The 21,880-nt window shown below is 42.0% G+C and overlaps 1 protein-coding gene across 1 annotated transcript in view; it reads left to right on the top strand.

Annotated features, from left to right (window-relative positions):
* Positions 1–21,880, top strand: part of LOC308677729 (integrin alpha-L-like) — a 73,073-nt gene that overhangs the window by 25,852 nt on the left and 25,341 nt on the right. Inside the window, exons 2-16 of the mRNA XM_081344380.1 lie at positions 1,224–1,341; positions 3,809–3,903; positions 6,073–6,137; positions 9,488–9,602; positions 9,848–9,978; positions 10,656–10,801; positions 11,782–11,926; positions 12,968–13,118; positions 14,589–14,656; positions 15,140–15,272; positions 17,140–17,288; positions 18,202–18,339; positions 18,452–18,655; positions 19,845–19,975; positions 21,606–21,766. Of these exons, the coding sequence (XP_081200506.1) occupies positions 1,224–1,341; positions 3,809–3,903; positions 6,073–6,137; positions 9,488–9,602; positions 9,848–9,978; positions 10,656–10,801; positions 11,782–11,926; positions 12,968–13,118; positions 14,589–14,656; positions 15,140–15,272; positions 17,140–17,288; positions 18,202–18,339; positions 18,452–18,655; positions 19,845–19,975; positions 21,606–21,766 (1,950 nt within the window). The remainder of the gene's footprint in view (positions 1–1,223; positions 1,342–3,808; positions 3,904–6,072; positions 6,138–9,487; positions 9,603–9,847; positions 9,979–10,655; positions 10,802–11,781; positions 11,927–12,967; positions 13,119–14,588; positions 14,657–15,139; positions 15,273–17,139; positions 17,289–18,201; positions 18,340–18,451; positions 18,656–19,844; positions 19,976–21,605; positions 21,767–21,880) is intronic.

Raw genomic sequence — 21,880 nt, 5'->3', positions numbered from 1 at the left:
ATGTTTTAGCCTCCAGTCCCCTGATCATATTTGTTTCTCTTCTCTGTACTGAACCTTACTTTTTTCACCATTGAATTTCATTTTGTTAGATAGCGCCCAGTGCTCAAGTCTGTCCAGATCCTCCTGTATCCCTTTGATTGTGATGGCCAAATGAAACAGACCATGAATGGGCAGGAGGCTAGAAGGACAGCTGGATGCTGATTTTGACACTCAACTTTTGATTACCAGGGAGCAGAGTGAGTGATCTTATGTGCCATCCATGAATTCAACTTTGGTCTTAGTGAAAGGACACTCGTGGCTCTGAGTCCTTGGAGAACAAAAATGGTAGTGTAGGAAGATCTGAATCCTTGGGGGATTTTCTTCTGTTTTGACAGACAAGATAGTATATTTTTGTTAGGTCGCGTAGTTTAAAGTTTTAAAGTTGCTTTTCATAGTGACAGAGCATATCGTTGCACTTAGATCAGCATTTCTTTCGCCACAATTGGGCCAATGAGGTCAGTGATTTGCCACGCTCCCTTAAAAATAACACAAAGGGAAATCCCTTTTTGATGATTTAATGAGAATTCTGGTATCTGTTTTAAATAAATACCACCCACATTGAGTTATCCTTTCAGACGAAGCATCTTTGTATGCTTGAACAGATTCTGAAATTAATAGGTGCCTTTCTTTAGTATTCACTGCAGGAAGCCCATGTTTATTCTTTTTTTCAGAAAAAAGCAAATGTGATTTAAGTTTTTTTTTAAAATCAATTTATTCTCTGCTCAACATTCATAAGAAAGGCTAAACCAGCAGGCCAGGAAATTTTCTAAATAAGAACCCTGTACATTGAGATGCCAATAATAATATTTAATATGTTATTTTTTTTTAAAAAGCAAACAACTTTGTAGCCTCTTTTTCGTCAACCAGGCCACATTTACAGTCATTTGCAGGATCCTGCAGTTGCAGGATCTTGATGATGGTTTTGACAAAAACCAGCAGTTACTTCCAGCTTTCTACAAAAACCGCCTGCCACAGAGAACCAGAAGTTCATTTAATCACTACGCCATTTGCTTAATGATCAATGCAAAAAAGTTTGTAAAATCGGATTTATGAGTGTCCTGACTTACAGCTGTGATGAGTAGGCTCCATTATGGTCGTAAGTCAAGGACTGACTGCCTGTACTGTATTTATTCTTCTTTCCCTACTGTAGCTTTAAATAAAGATGTCCCCTCTTCTTTTTACAGGCCCCTGGCGATCGTTGGGCTACAACATCGATCCTTCTCCAGCGTTTGTCTTCTCATCAAACCACAGCAAGCACTTTGGCTATCAGGTCCTGCAACTTGGGAAAGGCTCTTCAGCAAGGTAGGCCCCGCCAGCCTTGTTCCCACATTCGATATACCGCAGTCCTCAACTTATGACCGTTGGTTTAGTGACCGTTCGAATTTGCAATGGTGCTGAGAAAAGTGACTTACAAATAGTCCTTGCACTTATGACGGTTAGAGAGTCCCTGTACAAGTAGTCCTCGACTTACAACAGTTCATTTAGTGACCATTCAAAGTTACAACGGTGCTGAAAAAAAGTGACTTATGACTGTTTTTCACACTTTCAGCATCCCCACGGGTCCTGTGATCAGAATCCGGATGCTTGTCAACTGACTCATATTTGTGACAGTTTTATTGTCCCCGAGTCATGTGATTCCCCCTATTGTGACCTTCTGACAAGCCAAAGTCAATGGGGAAGCCAGATTCACTTAACAACCTTGTTACTCACTTAACACCTGCTGTGGCAAGGAAAGTTGTAAAATGGAGCAAAACTCACTTAACAAATGTCTCGCTTAGCAACAGAACTGTTGGGCTCAATTGTGGTCGTAAGTCGAGGACTACCTGCAGTTACCAGATCGTGATTTGGGGGATTGACAAACTGTCAGATGTTTACGATGCTTGTAGTGTACGAGAGTCACGTTACTGCCCTTTGCAGCCTTCCCCGCTGCTTTCCAACCAGCAAAATCAATGGGGAAGCCAGCAGAAAGTTGCAAGTCGTGGTCACGTGACATCTCGCTTAATGACCAGACCAAAAAAAACCAGTTATAACATTGGGTGTTGTCATGTGACACCTCACTTAACAACCACACCACTTAACAAAGAATTTTCCGGTCCTAATGGTCGTAAGTTGAGGACTACCAGGTTTTTTTTGGTATGGGGGGGGGAATTCACCTATTGGATGATTCTTTGTGGTTGGGGTTCCACTAATTATTGGGGTGAGGTGGGGGAAGTAGAATTGGCATCCTTTTTTTGCTAGTCAAGTTTTTAATGCTTTAACAGCTGTTAGACTCATCTGGCAAAGAAGAGAGATTCTCACTGAGCTGTGTTTGTAACATTAACACTAAGAATAGGAGAGGAAAGACAACATAGGTAGAGAATTAATTACAGGGGGTGAGAAAGCTCCACCTCGGAAGCAGAGATGGTTGAAGATAAGAAAGTCATAGAGTTGCTTACAATGCAGCAAAGCCACTTAACAACTGTCGTGATTAGCAACATAAACTTTGGGCTCTTGTTAATGGAGGACTAAGGGACGCGGTGGCTCAGTGGGTTAGGACGCTGAGCTTGTCGATCAGAAGGTCGGCAGTTTGGCGGGTCAAATCCCGAGTGCCGCGTAACAGAGTGAGCGCCTGTTACTCGTCCCAGCTTCTGCCAACCTAGCAGTTCGAAAGCACGTAAAAATGCAAGTAGAAAAATAGGGACCACTACGGTGGGAAGGTAACAGCGTTCCGTGCGCCTTTGGTGACTAGTCATGCCGGCCACATGACCACGGAGACGTCCTCGGACAAGCGCTGGCTCTTCGGCTTTGAAACGGAGATGAGCACCGGCCCCTAGAGTCGGAAACGACTAGCACGCATGTACGGGGGAACCTTTACCTTTAGCTAAATTGAGGACTACCTGAGCTACTGTTAGTAACTTGTTCAAACTACATTGTTTGAATGAGATTTCAATGGAAATGGATTTGCCCCATTCAGATGGCCTACAAGCACTAGCTGGCTCCAAGTTAGTTGGCTGTAAATCGGACGCCATATTCATGCTTGTTGTTTTGCCTGGCCCTGAGTTAGAACCCTGTTCAGTTTCAGGGCATGTTTATTCTGTATTTATTTGTAACTAGGAGGAAAGTGGTTATTTTCAACCAGCTTCCCTTTTTGTTTTTGTATTTCCTACCTTCTACCACCCTAGTTTTGAGGAAGTGAGAGTAAAAACTAGTAGTGCAATAGGGAAGGAAGCAAAATGGATACCTATTATTTTCAGGGAAGGCTTCCCCTTCAGAGCAAGTCGATTGGCAGGAATTCAGATGGTGCAACTTCCCCATTGAAGGACATTGTCACAAACAGGGCTTTTCTTCTCATAGAACGCTCAGAATGGAGTTCCGGCACCTTTTTTAGATGGAGCCTTGTAGGGTAGGCAAGGCGGGTTGTATGACATGTGTGAGTTCCGGCACCTTTTTCTTTTACAAAACACTGGTCACAAAGCACCAGTTTCCATCAAGTAGAGCCGAGGCTTAAAGAAGTGCTGATTCCCTTCCTCCGTCTCACACAGGTAGTCCTCGAGTTACGACCAAAACTGAGCCCAAATTTTCTGTGGCTAAACGAGACAGTTTTGCGCCATTTTGTGACCTTTTCCCCCCACAGGTGTTAACTGAATCACCGCGGGTTGTTAAATTAGTAATACGGCTGTTAAGGGACTCTGGCTTCCCCCACTGACCTCGCCTTGCATTTTTACAGGAATGGCCCTGCGACAAATGGCCTATCGATATTATCCCACCTCCTCTATTTATTCTCTTCCAGAGTCATTGTGGGCGCTCCCGGGGAGCAGAACTCCACAGGCAAAGTGTACCAATGTAATTTGAAGAGCCAAGACTGCAAGGACATTCCATTCCAGGGTAAAATGAAGGATTTTTAAATTCTTCGTGGCTGTGAGTAAAAGGCCCCTTGAAGGGTACAATGGCAAAGAAAGGTCATGATTTTCTGAAAGGTGGTGTAAGGTTTTACACTTAGCCTCGCAATTGCCCCAGTGTTACTCAGGAATTGAAAAGAGCCAAAAGAAACTCCTGAGCCGAGGTTTCAGCAAGCAAACCACTTTTATTTTGATCAAAATAAGAGTTGGGTGGCCACGTCTCTCTTCGTGGCTGGTAGAGAGATGAAGGCAAAAACCAGGAAAGATGTCTTCCACCTTTTATACCTTTCCAGAAGAAAGAGATCTGGTCTTGGTACTAGGAACCAAAAGGTACAGAAAAATAATTCCTAGATGATGACTCATACACAAGAACCCAGCCTCCACCATAACTCCTTTCCCCCCCTCCCCTTACCATGCTCTTTTAACGTAAGCAATTACCTGTACCTAAAGCATGACGAAGGGACGCGGTGGCTCAGTGGGTTAGGACGCTGAGCTTGTCGATCAGAAGGTCGGCAGTTTGGTGGGTCGAATCCCGAGTACCGCGTAACAGAGTGAGTGCCTGTTACTTGTCCCAGCTTCTGCCAACCTAGCAGTTTGAAAGCAAGTAGAAAAATAGGGACCACTACGGTGGGAAGGTAACAGCGTTCCATGCGCCTCTGGCGTCTAGTCATGCCGGCCACATGACCACGGAGACGTCCTCGGACAAGCGCTGGCTCTTCGGCTTTGAAACAGAGATGAGCACCGGCCCCTAGAGTCGGAAACGACTAGCACGCATGTGCGGGGGAACCTTTACCTTTACCTTTAAAGCATGAAACATTTGCTTTTATATAACTAATTTCCCAATATAAAGCACCTACAAAGCTGCTTGCACATAAACAAAGATGATTACAAAGTATCACTACTAATATCCAGTGCTTTTTTTGTAAAAGAAAAAGGTGCCGGAACTCACACATGTCATATAACCCGCCTTGCCTACCCTACAAGGTTCCATCCAAAAAAGGTGCCAGAACTCCGTTCTGCGCGTTCTATGAGAAAAAAAGCCCTGCTAATATCAATATTACTAACATCAAGCTTAAGCATAATAAAATCCCTTCAGTGGAGATGCCAGGGTGGCGCAGTGGTTAGGATGTGGTATTGCAGGCTGACTCTGTTGACTGCCAGCAGTTCAATCCTGAAGGGCTCAAGGTTAACTCGGCTTTCCATGCTTCTGAGGTGGGTAAAATGAGGACCCAGATTGTTGGGGGCAATAGGCTGACTCTGTAAAACCGCTTAGAGAGGGCTGTAAAGCACTGTGAAGGAGGTAGATAAGTCTAAGTGCTATTGCTAAGTGCTAAGACCTGCAGTCATGATTGTAGGATGCCTCTGTGCACCTGTGAGGAAAGCAGGAGAAGAGAAGGGTATTTTATTTTATTTTATTTTATTTTAATTCCATTTATATCCCGCCCTTCTCCGAAGACTCAGGGCGGCTTACAAGCTTAGCAGTAGCCTTCATTCTATGTATATGCCTGCTTATTAGGGATTTCACACACACCCCAAGTGGCATTATTACAAAGTCAGCTTAATTGCCCCCAACAATCTGGGTCCTCATTTTACCTACCTCGGAAGGATGGAAGGCTGAGTCAACCTATGATCAGAGGCTGGGTGAAATATTCTGAAACTGACCTAAAGGATTAATATCTATGGATACAGATAGTCCCCGATTTACAACCATTTGTTTAGCGACTGTTTGAAGTTACAACAGGACTGAATAAAGTGACTTGTGACCTGTCCTGTCATTTATAATCGTCGCAGCATCCTTGGGGTCATGTGATCAAAATTGGGATGCTTGACAATCAGCATATATTTGTGACGGTTGCAGTGTGCCTGGATTATGTCATTGCCAGCTGGCTTCCAGCAAGCAAACACAATGAGGGAAGCCAAATTTGCTTAACAACCATGTAGTTCACTTAACAAATGGGGTGATCCACTTAATAACTATAGCACACATACACACACACAAATCAGGTGTGACTCACTTAAAACCACCTGGCTTAGCAATGAAAGTTCTGTTTCCAGTTGTGGTCATAAGTCAAGGACTACCCATAAGGAGGAAATTTAGGTAATAACTCCTCCAGCGTTAACCAATCAATCTCTTTCTCTCACTCTCTTTTTGCAGAGAATTCTCCAATACCCCATCTCGGCATGACCCTGGCAAGCAATATGCAGGGAAATAAAATGATTGTGAGTTGGCTCTGGACGGGAGGATAAAGTTGGGCAGGGGTTTAAGCTGCTTTCTGACAGGCAGAGATAGATCTTTAAAATTGCTTCTCATCCCTGAAGAAAAGCTGTATTTAAGTGAACGTGAATTACAATGCAGGCAAAATTTCTTGCAGATAAGTATTTACTCAGCTTCCATATATTTTGATCAAACTTGTGCTGGGAATTATTGGTGGTTAATTAGTTCATGTATTATGAAAGACAAATTATTCTGAGTAGTAAAGAATCTCAAATGACAGTCTCCCCTAAATGTTCAATCTGAAGCCTAGTAGGACACCCATTAAGCCTCATGTATCTTATGGTTATGATATGATTTATTGATATCTTATGATTTATCACTTCTTGTTTGTATTTTATGATTAATGATTGTAACTATGATTGTAACATTAAGATTAATGATTGTAACTATGATTTATGATCTCTGATCTATCACTTTGTTATTGTATGTGTATACACTGAGAGCTTACTTTATGCATAGGAGACAAATTCCTTGTGTGTCCAATCACCCTTAGCCAACAAAAAATTCTTCTCTTCTCTTCTCTTCTCTTCTCTTCTCTTCTCTTCTCTTCTCTTCTCTTCTCTTCTCTTCTCTTCTCTATTCTATTCTATTCTATTCTATTCTATTCTATTCTATTCTATTCTATTCTATTCTATTCTATTCTATTCATTATCAGAACACACAAACTTTGAAACATGCAGACTTTTGAAGTTTACTGTCCTCTGTCTCTCATAAGCTACAGACATACAAAGAAAGCAAAGGAATATCCAGAGGATCGCCCATTTCAGGATTCATAGCAAAAACCAGTGATGGAATATTTGGAAACAATAATCTTACAGACACAATCAGGAATATGATCTATCCAATCCAATCCCATATCCACAATCTCAGTTAAGTGACTAGCTAGCACATTCCTCATTATCAAAAAAGATAAAACCACCAGTAATTGCTTTCATGGAATCAGATTCAGAACAGAGAGAGCAAGAAGAAACGAGTCTTCCTGCACGTATAAGGAAAACCATGGAAAACAAGGAACCCAAATGTGCTGCAAAACTCACATTGAGCAAGTGCTCAAGTAGCACAGCAACAGCCCAATAGCACATAAGAGAAGCTATGTAAAATCTCTCCACTGCCAAGCGAAAACACCGCAATAATCCAGAATTCCAAAAAGTAGAAGTAGACGATATCCTTATAACCATCAAAAAGTTTTATCCATGCATCCAATAACTACCCAAATTCCTAACCGTGAAAGGAATACATCTACCCTATATGAAAAATATCTCTTTGAAGTTTCCACCGTATAACCCTAGGCATCACAATAGCCCATAAACCAACAAAATCTATCCAGACTATCCTAAGCAACCCAAAGGCCCACAGCCAAGGAAGATATAACAGGAGTCATCTACAAGTGGAAGGACAGCGAAAACCACTAGGTAGAAAATTGAGAGAATACACGCACAAACATCAACTGACAGTCAGGAGATGCGATAGAAACTCCTTCATTGCACAACACAGTGAGTGACGTGTTCAACCACAGTTTCAAATGAGAAACGTCGACATCTTAGACTTAGACCAAGCCTCATCCACAAATATCAGAGAAAAACCTATAGGTGTTTCTTTGGGATTCTTTAGTAGGTTCACATCCTTCTTCATTGTCCCAAAGGTCCTGTCTTCAAGAGGCAACTGGACTTTCTTTGTTTTTCCTTGAAGACATTTTGCTTCTCATTCAAGAAGCCTCTTCAGTGTTCACTCAGTTCTGACTCAGAACTGAAGAAGCTTCTTGGATGAGAAGCAAAACATCTTCAAAGAAAAAACACAGAAAGTCCAGTTGCCTCTTGAAAAAGCACCTTTGGGGCAAGCAGGACCTGGATGATTGGGAATCCCCATAGACATCCTGTTTCATTCCACACCTATTAAGGGAAGCACCAAATGAACAAGAATAATCAAAGAAGAGATGATGCCTACCGCAAAACCAATTAGGGAAGAACACCCCTGTCAAGGTTGAGAGGACAAGATACCACCTATAAAGAGCCAACTCTAGTCCTCCCTGCATTGATGATGTTCTTCAGCCTGGTGATGAAAGGTCTGTGGGAAGGAAAGCAAGCTTAGAGCAGGGCTTTTCAACCAGTGGTACGGGTACCACCTGTGGTACACTGGCACCTGGCAGGTGGTATGCGGCCATCCTAGGAAAGTGGTAGCGGGGGAGGGGATTGAGCTGAACCGGTGGCAGCACCGCACAAGCCTGAGTGAGAGACGGCTGGAACTGCAGGGCTGTCAGAGCTCAGCGGAAGCCCCAGGATCAGCGCTTCTTCGGGGCTGTCAGGGCTCAGCGGAAGCTGGAATGTTGCAGCATCCCAGGGTCTTGTGATTTACATTCAGATGCTTGGCAACTCTATTCATGTTTATGATGGTCACAGTGTCCCAAGGTCATGTGAAGTGACCAAAACCTGCTGCAACCATCCAGCAGAGGGGCGGGGGGAAGTAAAAACCTCGGACAGGAGGAAGAGCGCTGCCAGGCGGGCAGGCAAGTGTCTTGCTCGGCTGTGGCTTGGAGGGCACTTTTTTCAGTGCTATTGTAACTTCTAACAGTCACTAAGCGAATTGTTGTAAGTCGAGGACTACCTGTACTTCATCACTTTTTTCCTTTTTCCTTTTTTTTTGGTCATCAAGTTTTCGACCCCTTGCTAGGTGACTGGTGGTACTCGGATGTTGCCATATCCTAAAAGTGGTACAATGGGGGAACAGGTTGAAAAGCCCTGGCTTAGAGAACACCAAGTACTCCCCAAAATCAACATAAACAAATATAACATCTGATGGATGCTCTAATCTCACTAAGCTTTGGAACAATCAAAATTGTTTCCAAAATGAAAAATGTTCAGAAGCTTCCAGAAAACCAAGAATTAGAAAACCAAGCATATTTCTGAGTTCTAGAGATAAGGGAGGGTCACACTTGAGAAGATCTATTCTATGCATTATATCAGCATTCTGCTTAGGGCCAAAGGTGGACTATCTCATTTAATTTAGCTTAGACTTCTCCACCTTGTCAACCTCTAGAGGGGTTGGGTCTTCAGAATCTCTCCTGGGTTTACAATCTCAAAAAAAATCTCTAAAAGGTACCAATGTAAGGAAATACATTTTAGGTCATAGGAGTGGCTCATCCTGGACTGAGGATCTTCATTGCTCTTCTGGATCCCTTTTTCAAGATTCCCAACATCCCTTTTGCTTTTAATATGGCCACTAACCTCTGCACTTCTTTGTCTCCAGTTTCCTTCATTTTCTTGATGACAATAGGAACAGTAAAACTTTCTCTCTGCAGGCGTGTGGGCCAGGTGTTGAACAACACTGTGACAAAAATCTTTATGTAAGTGGAATCTGCTACCTGTTTAACACCAAACTGCAAAACCCCAGGAACATAACAACGGGATATCAAAGTAAGGAGAGTCGTTATTATTAATATTTTAATTGTAATAGTTAATATGACAGAGGAAAGGCATTATTACACACTTGAAGAATATTTAATTGAACCCAGTTTAGTTTCTGTTCAGCTTCACATATGTCCTTATCTGGAGGTCTATCTAATTTTTGGCCCAGCGTCAACAGGAAGTTCCTCACAGCCTGGAAATCCCAACTGCCCTTTTTTCACCTGAGTTGTTCTCTCTTTTCTTTCATCCCACAGAGTGCCTGAAAGGAAAAGTGGACCTGGTGTTTCTTTTTGACGGTTCGGCAAGCATGAAAACATCTGAGTTCATGAATATCAAGGAGTTCATGATTGACGTCATGAAAGAATTGTGGAATAGTTCTGTACATGTAAGGTCTACTTACTGAGTACCACGTACTTGCCATGGAGAAATTTCTTTCCTTCCTTCCTTCCTTCCTTCCTTCCTTCCTTCCTTCCTTCCTTCCTTCCTTCCTTCCTTCCTTCCTTCTTTCCTTCCTTCCTTCCTTCGAAGAGTATATTTTTACTCCTGTCTGGAAATGGTTAGGCTGACTTGGTATATCAGAGGACATAACCATTAAAAACATTAATTTGCCTCTTCTATGAATTCATACAATACTGTAGGAGGGAGGAAGGGATGGATGGATGGATGGATGGATGGAAGGAAGGAAGGAAGGAAGGAAGGAAGGAAGGAAGGAAGGAAGGAAGGAAGGCACTTGAGGTCGGACCTCCCCATTTCTGCTGCACTGTTGTAATTGTGGATCCACAGGCAGAAAGTGGGTCTGCTGACTCTGATTTCATAAAGGGCAACTTATGAGATGTTGACAAGAAAATCATTCAAAACAATTCTGCCAGACTGACTTAATTATAATCGGGGCTGGGAAATTATGGTTTTCAAGATTCTGTGTTGACTCCAGATTAAGATTAATGATTGTCAACAGCACCCTTTCATTCGACCACTTTGGCCATGAGAGACCTGCTGTATTTTGCAAAAGACCTTTCCAGCCGTTCCATTAACCCCAGCCTCTTTCTCTTTCCACCCTTCCAGTTTGCTGCCGTGCAGTTTTCAGAAGATGCCAAACTCGAATTTGATTTTAACGACTATACCAGTAATCCAAATCCTGAAGAACTCTTGGCCAATGTAGTACATGCCGAGCAAATAACAAACACCTTCAAAGCTATCAAATTTGTGGCGTAAGTAGCTTTCTTTTTGGTGGCAGGAGGTTCGGTGGGGAAGGGCAATTTGAGAAGAGATCTGATCAAGTTGGCGATTTATGATACTGTGTCTTTTCTAAAGATTTAGATCACAATTGCATAGAAACCTAGTGATTAATCAAGCAGGACATCCAGATATGGAATGTGCATTAAATTGGAGGAACCAGAGGTTTTTAACCACAACTTGAAATTACATTTTGTCTAATGCACTCTGGCACGTTGCTCAAAGCTGGTTTATTGTAGTACAATAAGGTTTCCAATCTCTGGTTGGATTCGTGGGAAGCTGGAGTGGCATTCCTAGTTCCGATATTCCCACCAGGATGAAATGGTTGCCGGTTGCCAAGCATCCAAATTTTGATTACGTGATCTTAGGGATGCTGCAACAGTCAATAGTGTGAAAAAAGGTCATAACTCACTTTTTTCAGTGCTGTTGTAACTTTCAATGGTCACTAAACACATAGTTGTAAGCAGTGCTTTTTTTGTAAAAGAAAAAGGTGCCGGAACTCACACATGTCATACAACCCGCCTTGCCTACCCTACAAGGTTCCATCCAAAAAAGGTGCCGGAACTCCGTTCTGAGTGTTCTGTGAGAAAAAAAGCCCTGGATGTAAGTCAAGGACCACCTGTATTAGCTTTCAGCCGATACAGCTTTCCAAATTAGATACCTTCCATAAATAGTAGCCTTAACCTCAATTCACCCAAGCAGACAGCCTTGGTTGTGTTAGTATAATTTTAGCCCGAAGGATCAAATTATGGCAAGGCTGCTAGAGGCCAAATGCATATTTGAAGTTATACATGTGCCTTCAGGTCCCAATAATTAAAGTGCTCTCCTCATTTTCCTTGGTTTAGATCCGGGTTTCTCAAACCGGTCAATTGCAAAATGTGTGGACTACAACACCCAGTTGTCAAGTTTGAGAAACACTGGTTTAGATAATAATTCCTGTGTTTGCTGGTGGCAGAAATGAAGTCTTCATTCCCGAACGTGGCACCCGAAAAGAAGCAAACAAAGTGATTGTCATTATCACGGATGGGGACGCCTCAGACAGGGACAGGGGACATATAGAAGCTGTCAAGAAAAAGAACATTTTGCGGCTAATCATTGGGGTAAAGTATCCAGAGGTGTTGTCCATCTGGCTAATGGACAGAACCGCCAAGAGTGTTGAAGTGATCTACCTTATATGTGATGATAATGGTTAATATGTAAAAAAGTAGTTTACAAGGAGAAAAGTGAAGAAATATATTTTAATTAATAAGATCAGATTTTTTTCAGGCATTAATAAAAGTTATGGTAATTCTATACCTGTCTGCGTATAGTCCTCGATTTATAACAACAGTGGGGACCAGCTAAGCAAATTAAGTGAACTGTGCCTGATTTTGTGAACTGTTTTCCTATGTTTGGTAATTAATGGCTTCTTCCATTAATTTTGCTTCTGGGAAGCTGGCTGGGAATCACATGATCCGGGATGCTACAACCATTGCGAATACATCCCAGTTGCCAAGTGCCCAAATTTTGATCATGTGACCTGGAGATACTGGGGCAGTCATAAATGCAAGGATCACTACATGTCCCTTTTTTCAGTGCTGTTGTAACTTCGAACAAATGGTTGTAAGTCGAGGACTACCCATATGTAACAAATGTTCACGTACAGGTAGTCCTTGACATACCACCACAACTGAGCCCAGAATTTGTGTTGCTAAGTGAGAAATTCGTTAGGTGTTTTGCCCCATTTTACGACTTTTCTTGCCACAATTGTTAAGTGAATCATTGCAGTTGTTAAATTAGTAACATGGTTGTTAAATGAATTTGGCTTCCCCATGGATTTTGCTTGCCAGAAGGTTGCAAAAGAGGATTACGTGACCCCGGGACATTGCAACCGCCACCATAAATATGAACCAGTTGTCAAGCATCCAAATGTAAATCATAGGACCATGGGGAGGCTGCAACGGTCATAAGTGTGAAAAATGGTCATAAGTCACCTTTTCAGTGCTGTTGTAGCTTCAAATGGTCATTAAATGAACTGTTGTGATTCTTTACTGCTTCCCACTTCCTTATTGTTCTTTCCTTTTTCTGCAGTTCAACGTTTTTAAAGACTGACTGTAGAAATGCAAAATATTATCTTAATAATTCCTTCCTTGTCTCTCCAGATTGGGAATCACCTTAATGAACCTGAGTCCCAAAAGAATCTCAAACTGATTGCCTCAGAACCCACAAGTCAATTTTTTAAAATTCTTGCCAGCTTTGATCAGCTCAAAGACAGTTTCAATGATCTCCAGTCTAATATCTTTGCCATTGAAGGTGAGTCGGGCCCACCGGGTGTCTCCATGGAGAGGTTGAGGGAAAAATGCTACCTCAGTCTGTTTTTAAAACAGAGTTGTAATTGCGTTTCAAATTTTATATTAAAAAAAACCTGACAAATGGGGACATTCTGTAGAGCTGTGTACTTACCGCCTTCCTCGTATTGATGCTTTCCAGAAGTGTTTAGAGTAGACTATATTTCTACTGGCAATAATAGTTTGTGAATCTGGGAAGATGTCCTCCATGGATCTGGATGGTGCCGCTCTTCCTGTGCCACTAGAGCAGGAGTCTCCAAACTTGGCAACTTTAAGGGTTGTGGACTTCAACTCCCAGAATTCCTCAACTAGCACATGTATTGGAAGGCTGTAATGCAGAGGTCTCCAAACTTGGCAACTTTAAGAGTTGTGGACTTCAACTCTCAGAATTCCTCAACTAGATGGGAGTTGAAGTTCACAAGTCTTAGAGTTGCCAAGTTTGGAGAGCCCTGCATTACAGCCTTCCAACTCACATGCTTTGCCAACATGTCTGGAGCTTCTAAGATAGTTCTTGGCAGGCAGATTTTCCAAGGATTTTATCAGTGACCTTGAAAAAATAATTGATAAATGTTCTGTCTTTTATGACATCAAAGCCTCTGGCCTAGTCCCCATCCTTTCATTCATTCCACAAATACCTTGGCTGGTGTAGCACAGTGAGAGATTAATGCATTCAGAACCCCCTCCCACCCGGTCATTTTCTGTATCTGTATATGGGATTGGCCCAGTGGTGGGATTCAAAGATGTGAACAATCGGTTCTCTGTGTGGATGCCACTTCCGGAAGTCCATTCTGGGCCTGGGCAACCAAAAATTAGCTACTGGTTCTGCTGAACTGGCGCAAACTGGCTGAATCCCACCACTGGATTGGCGATGTAGGACATCAAATCACTAAATTGGATTTGTCTATGTGGACATGTGCAACCAATACCCCATATATATTTTTTTCTTACTCAGATCCCATGTTTTATGGGATGGGAAGGAGCAAGGGTTTGTGCAAATGCCTCTGCCATCCCTCCCTCCGATTTTTCTTCATGTTCTATTTTTATTTTATTCAAAAAAAAATGCAAAATACGAATACAAAACTTCATTTTCCCCCCTTCCAAATAAAGATAAAAAAACCACAAAACATACAAGGTATTTAAAAAGTGCATTAAAAAACCCTAACATACATACATACATACATACATACATACATACATACATACACACACACACGTACACACACACACACACACACACACATATAATATATAGACACACATACATATACATACATATACATATACATATTATCCTCACCAGTTGAATTCTGATTAATATTAATATTAATTAGTAATTACTACCGATTTATATATTACAGCACTATTAATTTCTCACCCCTTGTGAAATTTGCCCCCCCCAAAATGAAATATTGTTCCCCATCTTTCTTCATGTTAGGTACCAGTGACAGCAGATCCTTCCATCTGGAATTGTCATCCAGTGGATTCAGCGCGGATATATCCAAGGTGAGGTTGAAGGATTGGAAAGGCCCCATCACCCCCCCGCAAAAAAATTTTTTTACCAGTAGTCCTTGACTTATGACCTCAACCAGAATTTCCATTGCTAAGCAAGATGGTTGTTAAATTAGTTTTTCCTGATTTTATGACCTTTTTTGCCACAATGTTTAAGCTCAACTTAACAACCACAGTTCAAAATGGTGATCATGTGACTCAAGACACTGTAACTGTCGTTAATACATGCCAGTTGCCAAGTGCCTGAATTTTGATCACATGACCAGATCTTGCTGGCTGGGGAATTCTGGGAATTGAAGTCCACACATCTTAAAATTGACAAGGTTGAGAAACACTGGTAGGGATTCTTCATCCCTAAAACATTTGTTTTTAAGAGCAAATCAAGGCTGAGAACACTTCCGGATGAGCACATTATAAGGTTGCCATCTCTGCTTCCTGGTGATCTGCCTTTGTAAAACAAGATCTTTTGGTCTGCAGGATCAGGTGATTCTTGGCGCTGTGGGTGCTGACAACTGGGCTGGGGGCATTCTGGAGCAGCAGAAGGATTTTGCCGGTGAAAGATTCATCACAACTCCCTCAGTCCGGAAAGAGATGGAAGGGGCCTACTTGGGTGAGTAGGGGATGCCATCATCCCAATATAATCTGGACCATTCTTCCCCATCCATCATAATATGTTGTCTAAGGATCGTGGTCATTCTGGGTGCCAGTTTATGGAAAGTGGATCTGGATGTTTGTACAAACTGGGGTTAGTTTTTGTTGTTGTTTTGCTTATCGTATAGAACTGGGATATATACAGCTATCTTCCCTATGGAACAGAGGGGTTATGAGTCAAACCTCTATTTCAATCTTGTGGTTATTTCTTGTTAAATGTACAGATACATTTCAAATTATTCACAAATATGAATGCAGGTAGTCTTATGACCACAACTGAGCCCAAAATTTCTGTTGGTAAGTGAGAACAACTTTTAAGTGAGTTTTGCCCCATTATACAATCTTTCTTGCCATGATTGTTAAGTGAACCACTGCATTTGTTAAGACAGTAACAGAGTTATTTAGTGAATCAGGCTTCCCCATTAACTTTGCTTGTCAGAAGGTCACAAAAGGGGATCACATGACCCTGTGACACTGAAACCGTCATAAATAGGAGCCAGTTGCCAAGTGTCTGAATTTTGATCACATGACCACATGCACGCCACAATGGCTATAAATGTGAAAAAGGGTCATGTCATTTTCTCAGTGTTGTTGTAACTTCGAACGGTCACTAAACAAATGGTTGTAAGTCGAGGACTACTTATTATAATAATAAGCATTTGGATATAAAGTGACTACAGTAATCCCTATGATGGGTTTTTTTCTATGAAATCTTTGATGGCTGCACAGACTCAATAGTTTATATAGGTCTTTAAATACCAATTGTTAAAAAAAAGCAATCTAACATAATGTGTTAACCCAGGGATTGTGTTTTATAAATCATGACCTGCAGGTTGCATGCTGTATGAGCCTAGTTTTCTGATATGCTTTGCCAAGTAAATACACCAAACTTAAGGTAATAGGTAAATCTAGTTATTCTGACTTGTTTAAGAAACTGTAATAAAAACAACACTTGGTGTAACGCAGTGTGTAAGCTCAGGCAGAATATCTAATCCTCTCTATTGCAGAATCCAAGAAAATAATAATAATAATAATAATAATAATAATAATAATAATAATAATAATAATAATAATAATAATAATAATAATAATAATAATAATAGCTGTAGTAATAATAAAGTTGGAAGGGAGCTTGGAGGTCATCTAGTCCAACCCTCTGCTCAGGCAGGAAACCCTATACCATTTCAAGCCAATGGCTGTCCAATCTCTTCTTAAAAACTTCCAGTGTTGGAGCATTCACAGCTTCTGGAGGCAGGTTGTTCCACTGGTTAATTGTTTTAACTATCAGGAAATTTCTCCTTAGTTCTAGGTTGCTTCTCTCTTTGGTTAGTTCCCATCCGTTGTTTCTTGTCCTGCCTGTCAGGTGCTTTGTAGAATATCTTGACTCTTCCCTCTTCCTTGTGGCAGCCCCTGAGATATGGGAACACTGCTATCATGTCCCCCCTCGTCCTTCTCTTCATTAAACTAGACATACCCAATTCCAGCAACCGTTGCTTGTATGTTTTAGCCTCCAGTCCCCTGATCATCTTTGTTGCTCTTCTCTGTACTCTTTCTAGAGTCTCAACATTTTTTTTACATCGTGGTGACCAAAACTGGATGCAGTATTCCAGGTGTGGCCTTACCAAGGCATTGTAAAGTGCTATTAATAAGCTGCTTTGTTGTGCAGAAGGCCCTCAGCCTACCCCAGTGTTTCTTAACCTTGGCAGCTTGAAAAAAATCTATGAATTCTAGGAGTTGATGTCCACACATCTGAATGCTCCCAAGGTGGAGAAAGATTGGCCTAACCTTCTGTGGGATTTCCATCTACATGTTTTTAACCTTCCCAGGGTACACACTCTGTTTTCTCCAGCATCATCAGAAAGAGTTCTACGCTGTTGGCGCCCCTCGATACCAACATTTGGGAAGGGTCCTCTTATTTGAGGTTGATGCCAAAACTCAGAACTGGACATTAAAGCAAGAAATTAAAGGGGAACAGGTAAAGAAAAAAAAGAATCACATAATCATAGGGTTGAAAGGGACTTTGAAGGTCTTCTAGTCTAGATATTTTGGTCCACTGCTGCCTACCATCATTACTAGAACTAGGCCAGTGTTTCCCAATCTTGGCAAAGAGAAGGTGATGGACTTCAACTCCTCTTCAAGTCCCTTCAGTGGTTAGGCTGCCTGTGGAATTCTAAGAGTTGAAGTCTGTATACCCAGAAATTGCCAAGATTGGGAAACCCTGATAGCAAAAGGATGGTCATGGTGGCCCAAGAAAACCTAACCATGATTCTTCTCCTTCTCTTTCCCTAGCAGAGAGCGGTGGCTGAGAGGTTAAGCTAGAATCACAAAGTCTCTTGTAGTCAAAAATCAGCAAAAAGAAAAAAAACGATAGCACCATTTAAGACAACAAATGTTATGTATGGAGATGACTTCACTGAAGCAGGATTTAAATATGGCAAAAATCAGAAGGGATCTGATAACACTGAGTAACAGATTTTATTGTATGACTTTTGTCATCTGTAGCTCACTTCATCAGGTGCATGGAATGGTTAAACATGGAGGGGAGAGAGAGAGAGAGAGAGAGAGAGAGAGAGAGAGAGAGAGAGAGAGAGAGAGAGAGAGAGAGAGAGAACGAGAGAGAGAGAGAGAGAGAACGAGAGAACGAGAGAACGAGAGAACGAGAGAACGAGAGAACGAGAGAACAAATACTGGCCAATTAACAGGTGTAGTGTATTAAACCCCACAGTGTGTTCAGATGTTTAAACAGGCCAGACTTAGTTAGACAATGTAAATGTATGTGATCATTTCAAAGTACCGTAGAAAGATCAACCGTCTGTGATCTATGATTGGGGATCCTGTGCTGGTACTCTGCATTTTTCACTATATGCATTTTGACACCCCTTTTGCAGACTGGGTCATATTTTGGAGGGGTGCTTTGTGCTGTGGACCTAGATGGTGATCAAGAAACAGACCTGCTGCTTATCGGGGCCCAGCAATATTTCACCGAAACGAGAGGAGGCCGGGTTTATGTATATGGCTGGGAAGAGGTGAGGCATGAAAACGGGCAGGGCAATACACATCCAACACATTTGCGAGAGGCCCACATTGTATCCTAGATTTGGAGAGTGAACGTTCTCTCAAAGATTCCTTCCCTTCTAGGATAATCTCATTCTCCTTGGAGAATTTAATGGGAATTTAGGATACCCCCTGGGCAGATTTGGAGCAGCCATCACAGATCTGGCAGACATCAATGGGGATGGACAGATGGACGTGGCTATAGGAGCTCCCTTGGAGGATGAAGAGAGGGGAGCTGTTTACATCTACAACAGCCACGAGAAGACTCTGCAGATGGAGTATAGCCAGGTAGGGCTACAGCAATGGTGTTACGTGCTACTATCGCCTGAGAAATTTGCTAGAATGCCACACCCAGCTGTTCGCTGCTGATCTCCAAAGCTAAGAGGTGAGATCATAGTAGTACCTGGGTTAGAAGCCACTACTAAATGCTAGAGCTGTGGGCCTCTGAGAAGACGCCAATGGTCAAGTGTTTCCATATTGTTCCAGTGAAGCTACATGGATATTTCTGTAAAATAATCAGGAGAGGAACACAGTCCGAAGGATATAAGAAATAAGAAATTTTACTTGTAAAAGAAGTACTAAGGATCCTATGAGCCCAGGGCACTTAATTAGCCAAGAGCCTGCCCTGAACATCTCTATGCAAGTCACCATCAATTAGATGTGCCCAGGATAAGAGGTGCTCAGAGCATCTCTGGCACGTTCAGTTCACATTTTGAAGGTCAATCTTGGGTTGGGAGAACATTAGAACTAACTCCTAGATCAGGGTTGTCAGACTCGCAATGTCACGTGACTTGTTGCGATGTATCGGGACTTTTTTTGCCATTGCCGGCAATGGGGTGGGTGCGGTTTCGCCACGACACCTCTGGCCCATGGGCTGGCAGTTTGACACCCCTGTCCTAGAGGATTGATAATCTACAACAGGGGTATTCATCCTTGGTACCTTTAGGAGCTGTGGACTTCAGCTTCCAGTACTCCCTAGCCAACGTGAATTCTGGGAATTGAAGTCCACAAGTCTTAAAGTTGCCAAGGTTGGACACCCCTGCTTTACCAGGTTTCTTCTGTCTGTCAAAAGTTATATCTTTGAATGGACAGCGCCAACATGACTGACCAAAGAAATTCTGTATCTGTTCTGTCACTCTCTCCTTAATAGATTTTTTTTTGTAATAAGGAAAAAAAGAACATGAAATGCTGGGAGTGATAATAATAGGAGGAGGATTACAAATGGAAGAAGACCAATGACTTCAAGCTTGGGAAGGATGACTTTATTTTTTAAAAAAAACAACAACCTTGGGATGGCCATCTATCGTTATTCCAAGAAAGTAATAAAATATATTAAAATGTGGCAATAGAAACTGTAAAACGTAGTCTAACAGATTAGTTTTTGAAGCACCAGCCTTCGGAAAGAATCACGTCTAAAGACTCTTCCAGTCTGGAACTTTACTTCTAGTTAAGTCAACTGCCTTTTTATCTCCTGCAGAGAATTAGTGGAGCCAGCGTTTCTCCTGGTCTGAGATACTTTGGACAGTCCATCCATGGAAAGACAGACCTCAGTGGAGATGGCCTCACCAGCATTGCAGTCGGAGCCTTGGGAAAGGTGATGGTGCTTCAGTAAGTGATTGAGAGTTCATATTCTTGGCTTGTCCCAGGTGAGGCCATAAAACTTCAGGAAGTGAAAGAAAGACCAGAAAGTGAAGGAAAGAACAGTTGTAGGACGCATAATGATATTTTCAGTTTCCACTATTTCTTAAACCAGGAATTTACGAGGAGAGTTTTTATTTCCTCTAGCAAAAAAACTTGAGAAAGGATTAGCATTTAAACGAACATCAGAATCAAAATTTCCCAACTTGTAGAAAGCAATTCACTTTTTGTTACCTTCAAAAATACTAGTATACTGTAAAAGAAAGAAAAAAGGGCTCTACATATTTGAAAGATTGGGTTTTTTTCCCTTTCTTGAGGCTTCAGCGGAATAATTAAAAATAATCAACAAAATATAGACTTTTCATTTAAATAGCGAAGATAAGGGATTTGAAAGTTACGTTAGATGTTATATATATCGCGAGAAAGAGAAACAGTTTGGAATTAAAGATTAAAGGCAGAATAAAGAGAAACTCTGACTCTTGTTAACGATAATTAGTTGTGGAAAAAGAGAAAACACAACTTTCTTACTTTTTTGCAAAAGGTGACTGATCTTTCTCTAATTGGTTGAGATGGGGAGGAGTAAATTATTGGAAATAAAACCCCTGGATTTTAGGAAGATAAAAGTCTGTCTGAGCTGGAAAATTATTTCCTAAATTAAATTATAATTGCAGGTAGCCGTTGACTTATGACCACAACCCCAAAACGTATGCTGTTAAGTGAGACATTTGTTAACTGCGTTTTGCCCCATTTTATGATCTTTCTTACCAGAGCTGGTAAATGAATCACTGCAGTCGTTCAGCCATAGCAATATGGTTGTTAAGGGAATCCAGCTTCCACATTGACTCTGCTTGTCAGGAGGTCACAAAAGGTGATCACCTGACCCCGGGACACGGCAACCGTCATAAATATGAACTTGTTGCCAGGCATCTGAATTTTGATCATGTGACTGAGGAGATGTTGCAACGGTCAAGTGAAAACTGGTCCTAGGTCATTTTATTCAGGGCCATTGTAACTTTGATTAGCTACTAAACAAATGGCTGTAAGTCTAAGACAGACATGTCAAACACAAGGCCCGGGGGCCGGATCCGGCACACAAAGTGGTTTCATGTGGCCCCCGAAGCCATCCTGGAAACAGTGAGGGAACGGCCCCCACTTGCCTTGGCCCTGGCCCAGAGACCCTCCTCCTGCCAGAGACCCTCAGATCTGTCCTACTCCTGCCCAGGCCCCCATAGGCACCCTTGATGCGAACGATGTAGAGCTTGCCATGCCCACCCAGTAGGCCATACGCACTCTAGCCACGCCCACCCAGTAGGCCACGCCCACCCTGGCCATACCCACCCGGCCCCTTGAGGGCAACCGCAATGCTGATGCGGCCCTCAGTGAAATTGAGTTTGACACCCCTGGTCTAAGACTACCTCATAATTGTTAATTGCATAAACACAGTGCTTTTTTTCCTCTTTCCATGGACTCTACAATTTTAAACTCCTACATTTCTTTCTCTTCTGAAACAAACAGCGGTACCTCCATCCCACCTCACCTAAATGTAGAAGGTTTGATCCACAGGGACTAGTAGATTATTTTTGTTTCCTGGTACTTGCAGATCCAGACCAATTGTCAACATGGCTACGCAAGTGACCTTTGAGCCGAAGGAAATTCCAGTGAAAGATGTTGAATGCGCCGGGCCCAGCAAACCCTGGCATAATATAAATTTGAAACTCAGGATCTGCTTCGATAACAGCTTTGCCACCAAGAATTACACAGGTGAGGCATCTGTGGGGCTGATCCTGATCCTAATCCAAAGAAGAATCCAGCATTCACATCAGTTTGCACACGCAAGTGATATGGGGAGAAAGCAAAACAGCCCACGGTTTCTTT

The sequence above is a fragment of the Vipera berus genome (genome assembly GCF_964194415.1).
Source record: "Vipera berus genome assembly, chromosome: Z".
In the NCBI taxonomy this organism is placed as follows: domain Eukaryota; kingdom Metazoa; phylum Chordata; class Lepidosauria; order Squamata; family Viperidae; genus Vipera; species Vipera berus.
Note: the sequence above shows the minus strand (reverse complement) of the source record. Positions and strands in the feature narration are given on the sequence as shown.